Here is a 21842-nt window from a genome sequence, read left to right as displayed (position 1 = left end):
TATAAGAGTCGAGGGGCATGAAAGGGAAGCAGTGGTTGGGAAGGGAGTCCCTGATGTTATTCAATCTGTATATTGAGCAAGCAGTAAAGGAAACAAAAGAAAAATTCGGAGTAGGTATTAAAATCCATGGAGAAGAAATAAAAACTTTGAGGTTCGCCGATGACATTGTAATTCTGTCAGAGACAGCAAAGGCCCTGGAAGAGCAGCTGAACAGAATGGACAGTGTCTTGAAAGGAGGATATAAGATGAACATCAACAAAAGCAAAACGAGAATAATGGAATGTAGTCGAATTAAATCGGGTGATGCAGCGGGAATTAGATTAGGAAATGAGACACTTAAAGTAGTAAAGGAATTTTGCTATTTGGGGAGCAAAATAACTGATGATGGTCGAAGTAGAGAGGATATAAAATGTAGACTGGCAATGGGAAGGAAAGCGTTTCTGAAGAAGAGAAATTTGTTAACATCGAGTATAGATTTAAGTGTCAGGAACTCGTTTCTGAAAGTATTTGTATGGAATGTAGCCTTGTGTGGAAGTGAAATGTGGACGATAAATAGTTTGGACAAGAAGAGAGCAGAAGCTTTTGAAATGTGGTGCTGCAGAAGAATGCTGAAGATTAGATGGGTAGATCACATAACTATTGAGGAGGTATTGTGTAGAATTGGGGAGAAGAGGAGTTTGTGGCATAACTTGACTAGGAGGAGGGATCAGTTGGTAGGACATATTCTGAGGCATCAAGGGATAACCAATTTTAGTATTGGAGTGCAGTGTGGCGGGTAAAAATCGTAGAGGGAGACCAAGAGATGAATACACTAAACAGATTCAGAAGATGTAGGTTGCAGTGGGCACTGGGAGATGAAGAAGCTTGCACAGGATAGAGTAGCATGGAGAGCTGCATCAAACTAGTCTCTGAACTGAGGGCCACAACAACATCTGCTTCACTAAATTCTTTAATATGTTTACACATCCACGTGTACCTGAGATTTGGTTACCGTATTCTTTCGCCCTCCAAGTTGTCTAGCTCAATTTTTAACTTCTTAGGTAAGTTTACTTAGTGTGTTTCTGCATCAGAATTTTTTTTTTATTTCCTCTTTAGAAGAGTGTATTTTAGAAGATACTTCGTGTTCTTGTTCCTTTAAATCAGACATACTTCATTGAAATTATTCTGCTTTTCTTCATGGGAGTGTGTTTGGCTTATAAGATTTATCACACTATTAATCGCTTTGTCTACTTTCTTACTATTTTCTAATAATTCTTCTAATTTCCCTTATTGGTTTTTGTTTTGTTTTTGTAGACCAATCAAATATTTCTCCAGTGTTGCTTCTTAAGAACCTTCCAGTCTACGAGTGGTGAAATATATACACTCAATAATTCTTCACTACTAGGCCTGTGGTTTGACGCAGCTGCACACAAGAAGTTAAATGTGTTTCAACATTTTTTTTTTATGGCATTAACCACTGCACTAACATCTGGAAGAGGCACTTTGTACAGCCCATCAAATTAGTTATACAAACGTGGTTTGAAAAGTTCTTGGAGCGGAATAGAAACTTTTGTATTTTTCAGTGTAGTGCCCTTGTAGATCAATGCACTTGGTCCAACGATGTTCCAGTGCCTTGATACCATCTTGAAAATTAGTTTCCTCCATGCCAGCAAAATAGTTGTCAACTCAGGCTATCAGTTCTTTGTTTGAAGTGAATCTTCATCCAAGAAAAATTTTCAGTTTCAGGAAGAGATGAAAGTCTGATGCAGCCATATCAGGTGAATAAGGCGGGTGTGCAATAATTCATACCTTAATTTGTGTAATTTTGCCATAGCGACGGCAAGTGTGTGGGTGCCTATTGTCTTGTAGCAGCACCCACCTTGCAGATAATTTTTTCATTTCTAATTCTTCAGTTGAAGTGTGATATACTCTTTTAGAAGACATCTGGCAAGTGTGAGCAATTTCATGCACTTTCAGTCGGCAATCCTCCATGACCATTTTGTGCACTTTTGCAAAGATTTCTGGAGTAGTGACACATCTTAGCCGACTGCTGCGTGGATCATCATCTAACCTCTCCTGACAAAATTAAATTAATTTGTCTACTTTGCAACAGTTGAATATGAAGGAGCAGAGGCCCCCAGTGTATTCTGGAAATTGGCATGAATGTTCTTTGTTTTCATACCTTCCTTTACAAAGTACTTATCACTGCTCGAATCTCGATTTATTATTATTATTATTATTTATTTTTTTTACTTTTTTTTAATTCCCCCTCCCCCATCTTCGCAAATCACTACGTGGGAACAACAACAGAGCCACGTCACTGCCACAGCTCTCCCAAGAGCACTAATGTGGCACATGTTTACAGGCAACAGTCCAATGAATAGCACGTGAACAACTTGTTGCGCTAGTGCTGACCTCTCATGGTGATTCTGAGAACTTTTCAAACCACCCTCGTATTAGTAGTTGCACTGCATTGCTATTGTGTTGTTCATGTGCACAGCAATATATCTCTAGTCAACTGACCATCCACTGCGCTCCCAAGTGATGCTGTGCTGCCGTCGTGTTGATTGACTGGCGTCAGAAGTTGCAGTTGCCCTTGTAGACTCGGAATCAGCACACAGAGGTCTTCCATTTTGTCGACGTAATTTTTTTTTTTTTTATACGGCTATTTCAACATACAAATATTTCTTGACCTGATTCCTGAAGTCAACTAATCTCATTTCTCTATTCTGTTGTAATCATTAACACTTACTTGGTTGAATTACTTATTTTTCTTAAATATTTTCACATTGGACTACAGTACAGTGTGTGCTTATTATTGCTGTTTAAATAGGTTGTTCTAGGCTACATCGTATTTTCTTGTGTTACTTTTTTGGAAATTCTGTTGATAACTACAAAACTCTGTCAGCACCTCATCCGTGTCACAGTTGCCAAAATGTAACATTAAAAAAAAAAAAGGCCTCACGTAATGGAACTAAACGAACAACTTCAGTAATGATCTGTCATCCTAATTCTCTCATGAGAACTTTTACTTTGATTGTTTTCTTACAGTCACCTTCTCATGTTTTCTTGATGCAGTGTACTTGCTGTGCTGTGTCGCTAATTGTGCCATGGGACTTCTTCGCTGCCTGCAGTGTGTTGAGGGCTGTAAGAGAGGTTCAAACTATATAAACTAGCTAAGAAATTGTGTAATCACTTCTGTGTCCATGATTTACAATGCTAGGGGACAAATCTATTATTAACTTATATGCCTGAACTGTTTCTCAGTGCGAAACCAGTCTTAGTGACATTTTTTGTTAAGTATCTTCAACTGTCTTTACGTTGTCAGCAGAGGTGCTTGCTCTTGCCTTCCAAAATACTGCCAAACTGTGATGCCAAAGTATAAATGACCATCATCTGCAAAAACAAGTATCAAAACGCCCACAGTGGAAAAATTCTGTACCTGTGAACTATCTAAAAATAGCTTTATATTAGCACTTTCTTCTAATGTGAGGAAGAAATGGAACAACGGGTTTTCACAGCACTGGCACTGCCACTTTGAAAGTCTATGATAACAATACCTTTTCCTGAATTGAACTCTAAGCACTTTGCCCGGCGCCAAAGTCCTTTCGTTTCATTAGAACAAACCTGTTTCAGTTGCATTGTGACGGCTGTTGTCAAAGAAACTTTTGGTGAATTGGTGTTACATGTGTCTGTTCTTTCTGGATAATGTGAAATTACTTTATCAGGGAAGAAAGGAAAACTTCCTACTCTTCTGAACTCAGATATAACATTAATCTAAGTGATAGTTACCTTTTCAAAGGCTGCTTTCAACCACCTAGGAAATTCGGATTTTGCTACAACCCCTCTGTTCTTCCTTTTCCAGTCGTGTAGCACTTTTCTCCAGGTAAGTTTTAGAGGTCTGAAAAAAGCCCACATCAAGTGGCTGACACTGATACATAGTGCTTGTTGTATTGAATGTAATGTTCTTGGCACAGTTCAATTACGTTAACTGATGAATGACTCGAGAGATTGTCCTTTTAAATGTCGGGCATAAGAGATGACTTGATGTGGTGTGTGTACTGTATGACCTTCGGTACACACACCAGCAGATTATTTGACTTGTCGCTCTAACGAAGTAGACGAGTGTCAGCAATATGTCTCGTGGTCTTATCGTGGTGTGTTTATCTTCTGCCATTAGGTCAGACGATAGAAATGCCACTTGCACGCTTAGAGTAGCAGATTGACGGTGACCAACTTCAAACAGAACTTGATTAATTTTCACACACATTTATTAAAATAATAAAAAATGTAGATATTACGTAACTTGAGTCTGGATGCTGTTTACAACTGACAATCCGAAGTTCCTTTGGTCTTGGTACGTTAATCTTACTCTCACATATCTCTGATACATGACAAAGTGTCTATACATTTCTCTTCATGGCTATGTACAGGAATATGATAATCTTATTAGGCGCAGACTGAAACTTGACTATAGACTGGTACAGACAAATGCAGACTGGTACGGACAGGGGCAGACTAAGGCAGACTGACTAATCGGAGGTCTGTACACTCGTTATAATACCTCGCGCGTTCAGGTATCACTGCGTGAGTGTGATCCGCGAGGAGAAAAGGTTCTATGTTAGCGGCAATCTCATTGGCTGCGTTACATATTAATACGCGGATCGGTGGAAGCAGAATTTGGTCCGTCTCTAAGACAGCGCCATCTCGTAGTGCAGAGACAGATGAGCACTGCGCCTGTGCTGTTGTGCTTAGGGGGGCGCACTCTAGGGGGAAAGTTGTGTACGCACTGACTTCGCGAAACTATGTACACAACACTTGAATAAACCAGGCTTCATATGTTATTATGGTAAACCAACAACTTTGATTCCTGTTATAACCTGCACCACCTAACCTCCTTCAGTCCAAGTAACTGTAGAGATATTTTGCCCCATAAACTGTGTGTGGTGGGATGACTGCACCATCACCAGCCACTGTTACGATTACAGTGATGCTTGACTTAAAACTAGCCTCAGTTCTTTTGGAATGTATTGTACCTCACTTTGCTATTACCTTTACTTGTCCAGGACCATTGCAAAAATTGGTCTCATCATACTTTATGATGTTGGAAGGAGGAACACCATTCAAGGACACTTAAAGGTTCTTAAAATAATTACTCGAGGTTTCTCAAGTAACTGCTGCCCCTGGCCTTCTTAAATTTTCAGTTACTCTAACCATTTGTTCCTTATTTCTTTTCAGAAAACTTTATACTCACTTGCAACCACATCAATTGTCACGAAATCTTTTTTCAGTCCACCTTGCTCAATTTAAAGATGCTAATGTGATGTCCCTAACATAATTATTCCTCAAAAGAAACCCCCATTTTACATAACACAATGTGCCTTCAATTAGATTTTTCCTGTGTGTTCTTGAGTTTGTCATGTGATGTTGTATAAGAAATTGAATGTTGGACTAAAGCTTAGTAAGCACTTAATATTCCTGATTTGGCAGACTTTGTAGTATTTAGAAGAAATTCTGGGTTGTTGTTGGATTTCCAGGTAGATTCTTGAACCGTCTTGTATACTCACATTATAAAATTCACCCTACAAAAATGTAATTTTGTAATTCGGCATGAATAGTGTCTAACTTGTATAAAAATAAAATAAAATAAAAATAAATTGAAGCAGGAGCACTTGATGTTCATATGCGAGTAAAAATATTACTGCTTACCAGAACTACATTATGCCAGCAGAAGTTTTCATGCTGATATGTTTACTTCACAAGTGCAGGACATGAATTACATAAATACTGACAGTGCCATTAGTCTGTATCGCATGCCCCAACATGCCATTGTTGTAGACAAATCAGTCAAGAATTCACAACAGTGGTCATTGGTGTTCTTGTTAAGATACCTTACTCAGATACCCAAATCTTGAAAATATCGGATTCGTGCCACCTGATCATATTCACTTTATTTTACCGTACTCTGAGAAAGTATACACTTAATTATAAGGAAAGTGTGACAAAGGGCTGATGAAGTGACATCACTAAATAAACAAATCAGACACAAAACAAGAAAGGGAGCTGAATTATGGTCTAACATATAAATGAAACTGTAGAGTACACTTGGAATAACGAGCACATTTTCTTAAATAGTGGTGTGAGTTGGTCAGTACAATCTTGTTCGGTCGATAATTAGAAATCCCTGAAGGCGAAAGAGCGAGGTTTGAAGCAACTAGTATAAAGCTGTTTTTCAGTATATCTGCGAGTGTGTGTGTGAAATTGTTGGTAAATAATATTCTCAGTTGCTGTTAGTACTCTTAAGGTACCTTAGTTATTTGAATATTTGTATTCCATCTCCCCAAGGTAAAATAAAATGGACTGCTTCATAACTAATTGCACTGAGTACCCTACTGGGTGCCACCAGCTTTCCCCTCCCATCCCTCATAAAAAGGCGAATCTGTGGGTTTGAAACAGTTCTCAGACATGAATGAAGTGTTACTGTGGTTAAAGCAAAGCTATTGTTTTAAAGCATAAGACCTCGATTTTTCCATGTTGTTATTGTGGTATGTGAACATGAATTATCCAACATGTACATTTGCAGCGCACACGTGCTGTGGGCTACTGTTGCAGTCGCATTTTGTGCTAATGAGGTGTTGTTGCCAATGTTCAATGTAATTGATCGGCATTTTCATAATAGCATCCTTCAAGAAATTATGCATCATTATGCTTATATATATCAGCAAAACAGTTATAGATCTCCTTCACTTTCTGCAACAGTCAGTATAAAATATTTAGATGAATGTATTATTTAGACATTTGTCACATATATTAGAATGGTACTTTGTAATTAGTGTCATTCAGCAAAAGGTTTGCCATTGTTTCTAAAAAAACATATTCATGGAAAAATGTGGTGAAAAAATGAATACAGTTCATATTTTTTGTCATCTGAAATAGTTTAATTCCGTTTCAAAACCAAGTTAGCATGAAATATTTATAGGTTTCTTAGGTTTTTGTGTGTGCTGTACACACACACACACACACACAATATATATATAACATGTTAGAAGAGCACCACCATAATTTTTGGCGAAGTTGCAACATTATAGGATCACTTTCATTGTTAAGATACACATCTGTATCAGTTGTTTTGCAGTGATTAGTGGCTGAACCCTCCCCACTTCCCTCAATTTCTCATTCCTTCTTCCAAACACACTAAGCCATATAAAATAAAAAGATTTATGTGCCAAGGAGTGCTTAAATAATTGTTTAGGGAGGACGTCACCAAGCAGCGGTGAGGAAGAACCACCACCAAAGAAGGCAAAGCCAGAAGGCCTGCTTGGTAATGGACCAGGAGCTCTTCCTCCTGGATCTGTAATGCCAGGTATGATGACACCACACCCTCAGGCCCCTATGCCACCACATATGGGACCTATGGGACAATTTGGACCTCCCATGGGACATCATATGATGGGACCTATGGCACCTCATATGGCACCACCATTTATGGGACCAGGGTAAGATGACTATCTTTCTTTTTCTTTCCAATTGATGCTTGTTTTAGTTGTTGGTATTCTATCTACCTTCTTTCATTGTTACATTTTTAGTGGTATGCCAGTGATGGGACCCATGGGTTCCATGGCACCTCCTCCAGTGAACATGGGTATGAATGCATCAGTAACAACTACTCAAGCAGCTCAGAACAAACCACTGTTTCCAAGTACTGCCACTGTAAGTATATTTGTTATTATGTTACTCTGATAGGTATATAACATTTCAGGGAGATAGTTTTAAATGAGAGAAAGGTACCGTAGCGAGTGGGGATGGGTGATCATGGCATTGATATTTACGCCGTTATGAGAGACAGTACAATAAAATCAATAATGGAGGAAGAGGACAAGCTGTGGTAACAAGATAATAAACATATACATATAACACGTCAGCCTCAGTTGCAAATAAAGATAATAATGTTCTAAATAATGTAATGGCAAGGGAGATGTTCCTTTCCATTGAAGCAAAGCCAAAAATATGTAGCTTAAGAATTATTGAATTAAAAGTTGTGAAGTGTTGAAGAGGATTTCTTTCTTCATCAACAGTTCTGAAGCAAGGATTTGTCAAAGGAAATACACTTGTAATGCAAGTGACAGAATGCACTTTTGAGGCATTGCTGTTGTGTTGGTCATGACAGTGTAGTGCTCCTTTGGCTTTCTTGTGTCTTGAAAACTTAGTAATAGACATACTAGTGCAGGTGGCAAAATATTATTTATTTGGCCATGAACCGGCTTTCGGCTTCTTGGGTAACCACAACAGAACATCACAACCACATATCAAATCGTGTGCGACTTATTACAGGTGACAAGATCCGCATAAAACTTTTTTGTTGTAATTGGAAGGTTATGATTTCTGTAATGATTTTTTAAATAATTTCTTTTGGAAACACTCTCTATCTCATTGTTTTATGTATCTTCTGTATCTGTGTAAGTAATACAGCATCTGCATAAGTCACACATCATGTTATGTGTGGTTGTGACATTCAGTTGCCACCTGATGATGGCTTAAGAAGCTGAGAGCTGGTTTGTAACCATATAAATAATAAACAACAGAATCAAGAAAGTGCTACATACTGAGTGACAATAAGAAGAATGGGAATTCTATAAAGATAGGCATTTTATAACTGGTGACACACAAATCAGTACTGCTGATACACATGAATGAACTCAATAGAGAAAATGACTGAATTATTTATTATGTAATTGAGAAAACCCTTTGAGAACAGCAGCTGTGTCGACTTGGTATTTTATTGCTGTAAACTTCATTAGAAAGATAGACAACGATTCCATTGAAGAAAACTTTGTGTATTGCTTTGATGGAAAATGCTTGGATAGAGTATGTTTAATTATGGATAAGCATAATTTTTAACTTATTGATAGTTGTCAGGTAAATTGTATCATTGTATATTGATACAACAAATCATTATATGTATAAATTTGTGTGTTTGATTATAAATATTGGTAACTTTTATTGAATGTGGTTTTTCTTATTCTATATACCTTTACGTTACTCACTATCAAGAATAATATTTTTTTTCCAAAACTTCTGTTAGTGTTCTAAAATATGTTGAATACATATGAAATAATGATTTTTTTTAATATTTATGTTTTTAATCAAACGTTGTCTATAATGACATAACTAATTTCTGGTGCCAGTAAACAACTTGTAAATGTTTTCTTTATAAACCTTCCTCATTAGCCAACAACTTCAGTCAGCACGACTGCTACACCTGGAGGAACTACCACCACAGCTAATGCACCCATAGGCCCTGTGAAACCCACATTTCCAGCCTACAGGTAAACAGTTAATATAAGTTTGTAGTTAGTATCGTGGTACACAAACTATATGATGCAGTTTATAATTGCAAATTGCATCAGTGTGACTGTCTTGGTAATTTGTATTCAGAAATTATCTGCTTGTCATTATTACTGGTAATGTATACAGAATTTTCTCTCTGCAGTACGGCAACAACTCAGAGCAGTCAAACTACGTCTTCACCTGCTGTTAATGAGAGCCCACAAAAGGTTGCTCTTATCAACACAACTGGTGCCTCAAGCAAAATTATCCATCCACAAGAGGATATTTCCCTTGTAAGTAGCACAGTGATTAAGGTGTAATTTGCATTTATGGGTAGTGAAAATTGGGCACGGGATATAGCTGTTCCAGGAAGGGATTAAATCATTATTCTGTGGCTATTTGTGTGATTGTTTTTTGTACATTCTTGCGGAGTGTTTCTGTCCATATTTCAGCTTTGCTTTAGTATGTAACAGTCTCACATAAGTGTGTTGAGCCATTTTTACAGAGACAGAAACTCATACATTATTTGTTGCAACTTCTGTAAGAAGGTTGGGGGCAACCTCAATTCATACATTTGCTTTTGTTGTCCTGTCATGTAAAAGTGTGTGTTCATTCAGATGCTCTAAAGTTATCATGTCATTTTTAAATGTTGGTGGTTACAAATAGAAATTGCATAGACAAGTAAAATTCTGTTCACATTTTCACCATATCCGCATATATGCATCTGGAATAGCATCTGCTAGTCTGTGATCTGTAATTGAAAATATTGTAGTGTAATAGGTTAGAGAACTAGTGAACTGTGACTCTGTTTCACAAAGCTAATGTTTTTCAGATTAGGAGGGAGGGGGCACTTAAATTGGTTTTGCCCAGTCTTCAAGGGAGATATCAGTACATATACACTATGTGATCAAAAGTATCCAGTAATCCCCAAAAACATGTTTTTCATATTAGGTTCATTGTGCTGCCAGGTACTCCATACCAGCGACCTCAGTAGTCATTAGACATCGTGAGAGAGCAGAATGGGGCTTTCCACGGAACTCACCAACCTCGAACGTGGTCAGGTGATTGGGTGTCACTTGTGTCATACGTCTGTACGCGAGATTTCCACACTCCTAAACATCACTAGGTCCACTGTTTTCGATGTGATAGTGAAATAGAAACATGAAGGGACACATACAGCACAAAAGTGTACACGCCGACCTCGTCTGTTGACTGGCAGAGACCACCGACAGGTGAAGAGGGTCATAATGTGTAATAGGCAGACATCTATCCAGACCATCGCACAGGAATTCCAAACTGCATCGGGATCCACTGCAAATACTAAGACAGTTAGGCGGGAGGTGAGTAAACTTGGATTTCATGGTCAAGCGATTGCTCATAAGTCACACATCACGCCTGTAAATGCCAAATGACGCCTCACTTGATGTAAGGAGTGTAAACATTGGACTATTGAAGAGTGGAAAAATGTTATGTAGAGTGACAAATCACGGTACACAATGTGGCGATCCAATGGCAAGGTGTGGGTATGGCGAATGCCCAGTGAACGTCATCTGCCAGCATTTGTAGTGCCAACAATAAAATTTGGAGGCAGTGGTGTTATGTTGTGGTCGTGTTTTTCATGGAGAGGGCTTGCACCCCTTGTTGTTTTGCGTGGCACTATCACAGCACAGGCCTACATTGATGTTTTAAACACCTTTTTGCTTCTCACTGTTGAGTAGTAGTTCGGTGATGGCAATTGCATCTTTCAACATGATTGAGCACATGCTCATAATGCAGGGCCTGTGGTGTAGTTACACGACAATAACATCCCTGTAATGGACTGGCCTGCACGGAGTCCTGACCTGAACCCTATAGAACACCTTTGGGATGTTTTGGAAAGCTGACTTTGTGCCAAGCCTCACTGACAGACATTGACACCTCTCCTCAGTGCAGCACTCGTGAAGAATGGGCTGCCATTCCCCAAGAAACCTTCCAGCACCTGATTGAACAAAGGCTATGGGTATGCCAACACCATATTGAATTCCAGTATTACCAGTGGAGGGCGCCACAAACTTGTAAGTAATTTTCAATCAGGTGTCCGGGTACTTTTGATCACATAGTGCACATGTCTCATCAGCAAGCCATTGTTCAGTGCATGTGTGAGATACTTTGTACCAGTGTTAATGTTGTTTTTCATTTGTGTATTGATGTAGGAAAATTAGTTGTCCCATGTCTCTCTATAAGCCTAATCTTCCTAATCATAATTACATGATCCCTGTGTGAGAAGAGTGATGGTGGCAGCAGAATAGTCACCCAGTCTTCCTCATATACAGGTTTCCTAAATTCATCCAATATGGTTTTGTGAAAACTGTTGGCTTTCTACCAAGGATTCTTGTATAATTTCTCCAAGCATCTCTAATACACTTTCATATCACCTGGCCTGAATTGTTTTTAACCTAGCTGGATGTCTTTGAATGTGTTTGGTATTGGCTGTCGTGCATATTTGATAAGGACTCTAAAATTGATCACACCGGTGTCTTGTTCGTAGTTTCCTATAGAGGTGCACTGCACTTTCCCAGAACCTTTCTAACCATTCTGTCTTCCATTTGCCTTCCACAATTCTGATTTTACCTGAAAACCCATGACATCACTTCTTAGTATTACCCCTTAATATTTGCAAAATATGATGTGCTGAAAATGTTCACCATTTATCTTGTAAGTAGACACTATTGAGTTCCTTGTCTTTGCAGTTGGCTTTATCTTGCATTTATCCATATTTAGAATGCTCCTATTCATTACACGCTAAGTGAAAATTTTGTCCAAATCTTTCTGCATTTCCGTACAATCATATGAGACAGTACTTCCTTAAAGATAGCAACGTCATCACTGAACAGTCTTACAGTGGTGCTGACCATTTCTGAATATTGTGAATGCATATTGAGAAAATTAGAAATCTAGTTACACTTCCGGGGAGAACATCTGATGTTACTTTTACATGTTTAACATTCACCAGCCACTGTCATGTACAGATTCAAATATCCATCACACCAGTCATATATCTATGAAGATACTCCTCATGATTATATCACCATTACTAGTCAACAATGTGGTACAGTGTTGAACACCATATTACAGTCTACCGGTTCATGAGCATTTGATATTGTCTATGAATAAAACAAGTTGTCTCACTCAAAAGTTGTTTTCTGAATCTATGCTGATACTTTAAGAGAAGCTTATTTTTGTTCTGGAACATTGTAGTTTTTGATCTTAGAATAAGCTCTAGGATCCTGCAGCAGGTGGACTTCAGCAATATTGATATATAATTCTGTACATCCAATCTGTTACCCTTTTTGTATTATTTTCCAATGACTCTGCTGCTTAGGAAAATCTTGACGAATATGAGCTAGGAAAAGAACTAATTCTGCAACATCTGTAAATCTAACTGGAATCCTGTCATGACTTGATCATGGGGTTGTTTTGAGTAGTTTTAATTGCTTTTGAGTATGAGGGTGCTAGTATCAATATTTCTCCTTTGTGAGTCAGTGAAGTGCTGAAATATTGGTACAGCAGTATCCTCATACGTAAATACAGTTTCAAATGTGGAATTCAATATTTTTGCTTTTCGTTGACTGCCTTCAGTTTCAACAGCAGATGAAGCCACTACAGATACAATGGACCAGCACTTCTTAGGATTTTCGGATAGATCTTTTGTGAGGCTTATGCAGTGAAAATTATTGTACGTTTCACACACAGCCCCTATTAATTCATGAGCTGCTACTGTGTTTTCTGTATTACCAGTGTCTATCATAGTGAAAGTGTAGCAGTCATGTTCTTACAATTTTCTCCACAATGGTACCATTAAGCTGAGGTGGGTCTTTGCCCTCTTTCATTTCTTTACATGGTGTTTATGTATTGGTAGTGCAGTTTGTAACTTCTCTCAGCTTTAACCACAATGATTTTGTGTTTATGGCTTATCTTTTACAAGGGGGTACCCAGAAAACCTGAATTATTTTTTAAAATCTATATGTTTTCAATTTTTTTTTTTTACAAAACATCCTTATCCACCTCAAAATACTTCTGATTACAACTAATCCATTTGTCCCTTTGATGCTTCCACTGTTCAAAACATTTTTGTATAGTCATATTTAGAAATGGCTGTCAGCTCCTCCCTCATTTTATCTTGACTTCTGCAGTGTTGTCAAATTGGTGTCCTTTCATGCCCCTTTTCATGCATGGGAATAAGAAAAAGTTCCATGGAGGCAGGTCAGGCAAGTAAGGTGCATGGGGCAGCAGAAACATGCAAATTTTTAGCCAGAAACTGTCTAACAGTAATGGTTGTGTGCGCATGTGTGTTGTCATGGCAGAAGAACCAGTCTCCTGTCTGCCACAAATCAGGTCTTGTTTTTATGAACACTGTTGCACGCTCTTCTTAAAATTTACAAATAAAAAGGTTTGATTGATGGGCTGACTGGGAGAACAAACTCTTAATGAACTACGTCCTTGACATAAAAAAAGCAAATAATCATTGTTTTGATATTTGAATGGAATTTTTTTGGACGGGGTGATGATGTTGTCTGTTAGTGGCTTTGACCGTTGCTTTGTTACTGGGTCGTAACCATAGCATCATGGCTCATCACCAGTAATGACCTTTGACAGAAAATCTGGATCAAGCTGTTGTTTTAAAGCATGACATGTTTAAACTCAACATTCCTTTTGATTGTCACTCTGAACCCAAGGAATGAACTTGGCAGCAACCCTTTTCTTTTCCAAATATTCCATTAAAATTTGCTGAACCAAGCTCCAAGATAACCCACTAATCAGCAATGTTTTTTTATCCTCTGATTAATAAGCTATTTGTGCCTGTTGTAAAACCAGTCCTATCCTGGCATTCTTGATGACCCTTTATCTTTTGCGGTCATTGTTCCTGTAATAGCATTGTGAATAATAATCCCTCTCTCAATGGTGACGCTCCCAAAAAGGTTTAAAATATTTCTTTCGTATTTTGTTTGTCTGATTTTAAGTTGCCTGCTACTAATGTCACTGTACGTAGTGCTGATGCCATGGGATCTGAAGCTCTACTGACAGTTTTTAACATTCACTGTTTGATATCAAATCTGGTGATACACTACAAAGTCAAATACGCATGAACTTAGCCAAACAGAAGCACTTAAGGAATAATTAAAGCAAGAACAGTGCACAGCTTTTAAGTCTCCAGTTGCTAGAATTGTGTCGGACATTACAGCTTCTAAGCTATTTAAAGTGGGAGTATTTAATAGCAAATCAAACAATTTCTTACCAAAGTAATCACTGAAATTTTAGATATATCTAGAAAAAATTAATTTGTATATAACTTGTCTCTTTTTCGTGTATTCAACTTTCTGCAGAGATGTGGCTCGACATGTAAGCAAAAATAGCATGCTCTTATAATTAGACTGTTTCAAGAAAAAATGCTCATGTTAAATATCTTTCCAAAGCCTAATTCTTTCTTCTTCTTTGTTTTCTAATTCTTAGATCTGCATCTTGGCTAATTTTTTTTTGTGTTTTTTTGAATAACTACACTATTGAAAGGATGGGGTGCTACTTACCACATATAGGTGGCATTGAATCACAGACAGGCACAACACCTGAACTTACATCGTTTGATTTTGCGTTTGTACGAAAGGTTATTAGTTTTCCGTGGATCCCCAGAATCTATGTTTGGTTCACGTAATTGTATTAACAAGTACATGTTGCATTAAGTGAAAAATGTACCTTCATTGGCACATGCGCACACACACACACACACACACACACACACACACACACACACACTGTTTGTGGAATGTAAAAAAAAAAATATTTATGTAAATATTTGTACTTGACAATGAGAATAAATTATCGAAATGTGTTGTGCTAAGCATGAAAAAATACTTAACTGGTGCAGTGTTTCATTATTTACACCAGAAGCATGTGGATTCTAAAGAGAGCAAAGGTGTCACCTAGTGCTACTAGTGGCCAAACGACAACAAATGCGAAATATACTTTCAAGAAACGCAAAGATGTCTTGACAATCGGGAAGCTGCGTGTACACCGTAGAGACAGGTTGAATTGAAAACGGTTATGAACAGTCTGATAACTTCATTCAACTCCCATCAGCCACCACATCAAGTAGAGCTTACCAGTGGCAGGTGACAAGGCATAAAATCATTCAGACTTTCACCGATTCAGGTATGCTGAGTGGAGTGGCCTGGCAGCAATAAACTTCACCGTATAACATCTGTAAACAAAGCTTGAAGGTCAATGCCATGCTAGTGTTATTTTATGTCAATTTCATCCGTTTTTTCTATAGGGAAATTGTTTCATTAAGCGTAAATCGTGGAAAAAATTATAAACACAAATGCAAAAATAGGTGCAAATTGACATTGTGAACATAAGAAATTTAACAGGTGTGATAAAAAAAGTTGTAAATGGCAGGAAAACGTTAATTCTGGGAATGTGAAAGCAGGGTTATACTGCATTTCATTACTATCAAAAGAGGTCTACAAAGATGGATAGTTTCCATCACAGAAACAAACAGTATCTGAGGTATGTTGACACTTAATTGCTTCCACAGAAAACATGCAAAAGAATCTTTTTTTTTTCCTTTTCTTTTTGTTAGCAAAATAAACAGCAACATACTGAAATATAGCGCAACACTAAGAAACATTTAATGAGTGTTGCTAAATGTTCCTTTAGTAGAAATAGCTTTTAGCTATGCATGTTTACCAAAAGCTGCTTCCAAACTTTATGGCTCTCTTGTCAGAAGCAACAGTCTACTGTCCCAGCTTCTCTCAGGTAATACAGGGTGTACCAAGAGGAACGGTCAACACCCAAGCATATGATAGGAACGCTCATTCAAAGCAAAATAATCTCATAAAACGTGCTCAAAAAAGTATGCCTGAAGAGCTATGAACACTACTACTTCTTTGAAACTGTGAAACAAATCTCTTACTGCAAGCTCTATGTTTTCTATATTTTGGGAGGAAGTAGTATGGACCAAAACAACAAAAAAATGTCTAGTGAAAATGGGCTCTAAAATGCATGCCTTAAGAGCTACGATCACTTGTTCAGTAGAAAAGATTTTTCACAATAGCAATGATGGGCAAGTGCTTGTAACTCTTCAGGGATCTGTTTTAGAGCCCATCATTACTGGACTATTTCGTTTCGAATTAGCGTTCGTATCCCTTCATATTGACCATTGCTCTTGGGAGACACTATATATTACTGCTTCCAGTAACCTGTTTTGATGATTGTGGAATCAAAGTTGAATACATCGGCTGCTTCCAGTAAGGTGTAGACTGAATAGTTTTGAAGAGGTTAAGTATCAAATTAGCAAAAGTAGTTCCTGAAATTGAATGTCTTTTGTAACATTCCATAGAAGTGAAACATTAATCCTCAGAAATCCAAAGAAGAAATTTAAAACATTTGAAATAAAGAATTTTACAAATCCAGTGAACAGATAAAATACAAAATACTGAAAAGAATATGCAAGGAAAGAAATCTGTGTGGAAGACATGTTCCAGAAGAAAAGGCAGTTACTGTGGCATCGGGAATAGTTAACATGTTGCTGGTAGTAGTTAAAGCAGTATTGACACACCAACAGTAGTGTAAGCAGAAAAATTATTGAAGACATTTGATGTAATTATGTGGAGATTATAAGATTCACAGAAGATTGGGAAATATGGAGGAAAGTGTCAGACCATTAGAAAGATTGATAAAAAGAAAGTTTCTGAAATGTATTTTCTGACAGCGTAGCAAATAACTGCAGATTTATGAATAACTATATTATTATGTAAATATCACTTGTTTCACTTTATATGTGTGTATAAATGTTATCTTGCTGTTGGATTGCAGGAGGAATACCGTGCAAGGCTGCCTAAGTATCAACGTCAACCACCACCCAAGACTGTAGATACGTCAACATCTACTCCACAGACAAGTGCAGAGGTAATTGCTACATATAGTTAACACAAAGATTATGATTCTACTATGAAACTTCTTCTTCTTCTTCTCCCCCCCCCCCCCCCCCTTTTTTTAAAAAAGGGCTATAAACTTTAGTTTCAGTGAGGCTATGAGGCTCAGGGGTGGGATCAACTTCAGGAAACCACCTACAGTGTGTGATCAAAAAATATAGTGACTAATTTTATTATAAACAATGTAATGAGCTTACATGGAATTTGAAATTGTCTCCTTCAAAGTACTTTCCTTGGCTGCAAAGCACTTAGCTCAGAGGTGAATCCTTGGTTGGAAGCATTTCTGGAAGGCTTCTTTTGAAAGGGCATTCAGCTGCTCTGTCGTGGCCCTCTTAGTGTCAGGAATGGTGTCAAAACATTTTCCTTCAAATATGCTTTTAATTTTTTGGAAGAGCCAGAAGATGCATGGTGCTAAATTTGATGAGTAAGGTGGATGCGGACAGACAGACAAACAAACAAACACTTTTCCTGGCCAAAAACTCGTGATTCAAAAATAAAGTGTGGCACGGCACGTAATCGTCATAGAGGAGGAATCCATTAACCAATTTTTCAGGTCTCGTACGTTGTACATAGTTTCACATTCACAGATGTTGCATGCACCCTTGTGAAATTTGCCATGTACAGTTGTTACCCTTGAAACGAAATTTGATCGCACTGTGCCGTCAGTATTACAGTATTGGAAAAACAGAGAGAGTATGATTTTTATATTTGATTTTGACCGACATGCCTATACAGGGCAAGGAGATTTGGGGGTTTTCTATTGGGAACTGGAAATTTTTGTCTCAGCGTCACACCCATAGACCCATGTTTCATCTGCTGTTAATGTTTTGGACAGGAGGGCTGGATTTGAATGAAGATGATCCTTCAGCTTCGTGCTTATTAATACACAATTTTCCTTTTGTTCATCACTAAAAAGGCTGGGAACAAATTTTGCGCTCATCACATTCGCAGACTGTTGGTTAAAATGCTTTGCCACGGACCCATGTGAAATGCTAAGTTTTTTGGTAAGGTCTCAAATAGCTGAGAGAGGGGGGGGGGAGAAGCTTTTCTTTCTTTCCCTTCCCCTATTGCACACATTGCATGCACTTCGCTTCCATTGTTATTGCAGGATCTGTGCAGAACAACTAATTTTGATACTCAACCTTTTTTTTTATAGTTGTTTAGTTACTCGCAGGCGGCCTACACCATCACATTGTTTACATTTCATTATTTCCTATATCAGAAATAAGATGCCCACATCAGCAATAACAACTCCACTACAGACAGCATCACTGTTAATATAACATTTACAGGTTTAGGAATCTAGCAGTGTAACCACTATACACTATCAAACAGAAACACTGGAAGCAAACATTTTTCAGTTCTTGTGAGAAATAGTAATGAATTTTCTTTGATTGAAATAAAGGGCATAGCAGCGTACATGATGTCAACTCTGAAATTTAGTATATAGGGGACATTCCTCATTCCAAATACAATAACATATATATCAAAGTACTTAGAACAGGCTGTAGACATTAATAACATTATAGAAAATTGATTTCCCATTATTCACATGTATCCAGTCCTGCTTATTTCTTCGAATTATCTTCTGTACTGTAGCAGTTCTATGTATGGTCCGAGTTTCATCTAAGGTCCAAGTTTCATTGAGCTATGTTATTTGGCAGTGACACATCATGAGAAAGTTACTTCTGTCTCTAATTTTGCACACTATTGTGCATTATGATGGTATCTAACACAGCTATGGGGCCGTGTCAGCTCATCTGTACCTGCGCCAACAAAACAAGGCACTACACAGTTTGCATTACATCGAGTGAAGTTGACTACATTGCAATAGCGATGTTGCAACAGTGGTCTCTACACACATAGCAGACAATAAGTTTTCTGTTCCATCTTGTAATTGTAAGCTATTGAGAAATAACATTATATATAAGAATTCATTTTTGGCTTGCTACCACAATAAGAGCAAATACACGACCATGTAATAATTTGTATATAATTATAACGAAACACGTGCTTTCGATAATGTAGCAAAGAAATACAGAAAATAAGCATTTTGTTATGACCAATATCTTGAAAACCATGCAGTACAAGATTTACAAAATATGTAATAACTGAAACTGTAACTGCTTGCTCTACATCTTATAATGATGATGATGATGCAATAAATAATTGGTATTCCTAGCTTTTCACTCACCATTTTATGGCAACAATGGCACAATTCGATCCAGCTCCCCATTGTTACTATAGATGGAATCAACGCCAAAACCAGCTTCATGATTGTCATCACAAAAACAAATAACGAGCCACGACATCATGCACATTTTCTAACAGGACTTTGCGTTCATGTAGTGATTTGTAAGGGAAACCCGTACTTTTCAGCATTATTTTTAGTGACGTTCCCACCCCTGAGAAGTTCACTTTCTTTTAATGACACTGTCATAGGCTTCTCTTTCCAGCTGTAGTAACCGTAAGTATGCCTCTGAATTGGACCAGTCTTAAAAGAATCCAAGTCGATGACAGTGTGAGACTGCTTTTTCCTCTTTCCAAGAGTCACTAAAAATACATTATCTGATTCATATGGCTCCGAATTGTTAGGGCTCATGTCTGCATCTTTCAACTTTTGCAATAACACTCCCTTGATTACTACTCTTCCAAGAACTTTTTGATGTCCGTTCCACAACTTCATTGGCAGGAACTGATGGCTTTCCATTATTACTTGGGTATTCTTTCTCCTTTTCGTAAGACTTGAGAGTTTTATCAGAATTTGCTGAACCACCATGTATGAAAGCACAGCGCAACACAAGCACATGGTAGAAGCGATACGCAGTGCACATTGTTTATGTTCACACCAAACAAAACCAGCCACATGGGAGCTTTGACATCACGACTGGCAGCGATTACCATGCTGAGATTGGTTCACATGCCACACCTGGTGCCCCTTGCTTCTCGTTCTTCACTTGCCAACCTGTTTCGTTGCCAGCTTGAAACGCATACGTCAAGTGCAAAGTATCAGCAACCTGGGTATAGGCCTCCCTGTTCTGCCATCATGGATTTTGATGAAATTTTGTGTGAACATTCATACATGTCCCCAATGAACATCAGTAAAGTTTAATGTTCATCAAGATAATATTGGCAATGATGTAGTAACTTGTTTGATACCATGTGCAGAGGGAACATGAATTTCTGGCAAATTTGAGCTGTTGTATTTTGGACAATGTTTCATTGAAAGAAATTAAATTTGGCCATTTTGTACAACTTTTTGCGTTCTCTTAGGAATAATACTGGAAAGAATTTTACGAATCATAGTCAGCCAGAAAGTTTTAGACAAATTGTCCAGAAAAATTTGTCCCAAAAAGATTTCAAAGTTTGGCATCTTATACCTCAGCATGTAGTAACCTAACACAAGGCTCTCTGTCTCATTTATGTGTCACATGCCAATAGTGAATACTGTATTTATCCTAGTATAAGACAACCCTGAATTATTCTTACTAATCAAAATTACGAACTTTTATTGACATAAAATATCTTCCTAAAATGTTAACGTTACACATACTCCAAACTTATGCCATGTATTTATTATTTACAATTTGATAATACAAGGAGAAATGAAAGAAACAAAAAGAAGTTGATCACATTAATTTTTATGCTCACTGGCTTTTTCGTTTACTTAGCCTATTGTATGTGGTATCACTATTTTTATCATCCTACCAGGACAGCTGTGAAATTTAAATCTTCATTGTCACAAATATTTGGCTATTTCTTCTGAATGTGTTGTGATTTCTCAGGTGGTGGTTACAGAGGGACCTACTGCTGGTTTTTTTTTTTTTTTTTTTTTTTTTTTTTTTTTTTTTTTTTTTTTTAACACAGCTGATTCCATTTCCATACTGATGTGAGAATGTTAAAATGTCTCTTACTTCCATACTCCCTGTCTGCCTGCCGTGCTGTCATTGGCTGTGTAAAACCAGCAACTGATATAACCCCAACCGTTCCCGTCGTACCTTACGGTGAGCATTGACAAGATTGCTGCAGGAAACATGTAAGTATTCCACTGGCCCCAATCCAAACTTGCAGCATTTCCTGCGGAATATGAGTATTTGTCCAATTTTAAAGTCAATTCAATTCCATGTACAAATCGATTCAGGCAAACTGCAATTTAAATAGTAGACATTCATAAAATCTCAAAGAACACAGTATAAATTCCTGAGGTTGGCAGCATGACAAAATTTCTGCCTGCTCAACACTTGGCTCCCTGCACTCAACTCAATTAAGCTGGTGTCACTGTTTCCCCTTCAATGTTCCGTAATGCTAGGTTTGAGCAACAGTGAAACACAGATGCAACATCTTCTTGGGTGTAGTTCACATGTAACAACAGCAACTAATGCAGAAATGTGAGATTGTAATGACAATTCAGTGCAATTCTCGAACTTTCGATCGTCTCTCGATTTGGTCATGGCTGTTGGTGAAAACTGATTAAAAGCTGGTAACATTTTTCCTCTGTAATCTTGAACCGTGGCAGAATTTCTCATTAGCAATGCACTTGATAAATCATTAGTTTCTCATAACCAA

General features: G+C 37.7%; 1 protein-coding gene across 1 annotated transcript in view; it reads left to right on the top strand.

Moving 5' to 3' along the window:
- LOC126253142 (BUB3-interacting and GLEBS motif-containing protein ZNF207) overlaps positions 1 to 21842 on the top strand; it is a 73173-nt gene that overhangs the window by 29467 nt on the left and 21864 nt on the right. The window contains exons 4-8 of the mRNA XM_049954287.1: positions 7232 to 7475; positions 7566 to 7689; positions 9208 to 9305; positions 9470 to 9599; positions 17158 to 17250. Of these exons, the coding sequence (XP_049810244.1) occupies positions 7232 to 7475; positions 7566 to 7689; positions 9208 to 9305; positions 9470 to 9599; positions 17158 to 17250 (689 nt within the window). The remainder of the gene's footprint in view (positions 1 to 7231; positions 7476 to 7565; positions 7690 to 9207; positions 9306 to 9469; positions 9600 to 17157; positions 17251 to 21842) is intronic.

The sequence above is a fragment of the Schistocerca nitens genome, chromosome 4 (genome assembly GCF_023898315.1).
Source record: "Schistocerca nitens isolate TAMUIC-IGC-003100 chromosome 4, iqSchNite1.1, whole genome shotgun sequence".
In the NCBI taxonomy this organism is placed as follows: Eukaryota; Metazoa; Arthropoda; class Insecta; order Orthoptera; family Acrididae; genus Schistocerca; species Schistocerca nitens.
This window is presented reverse-complemented; position numbering and strand designations above follow the sequence as displayed.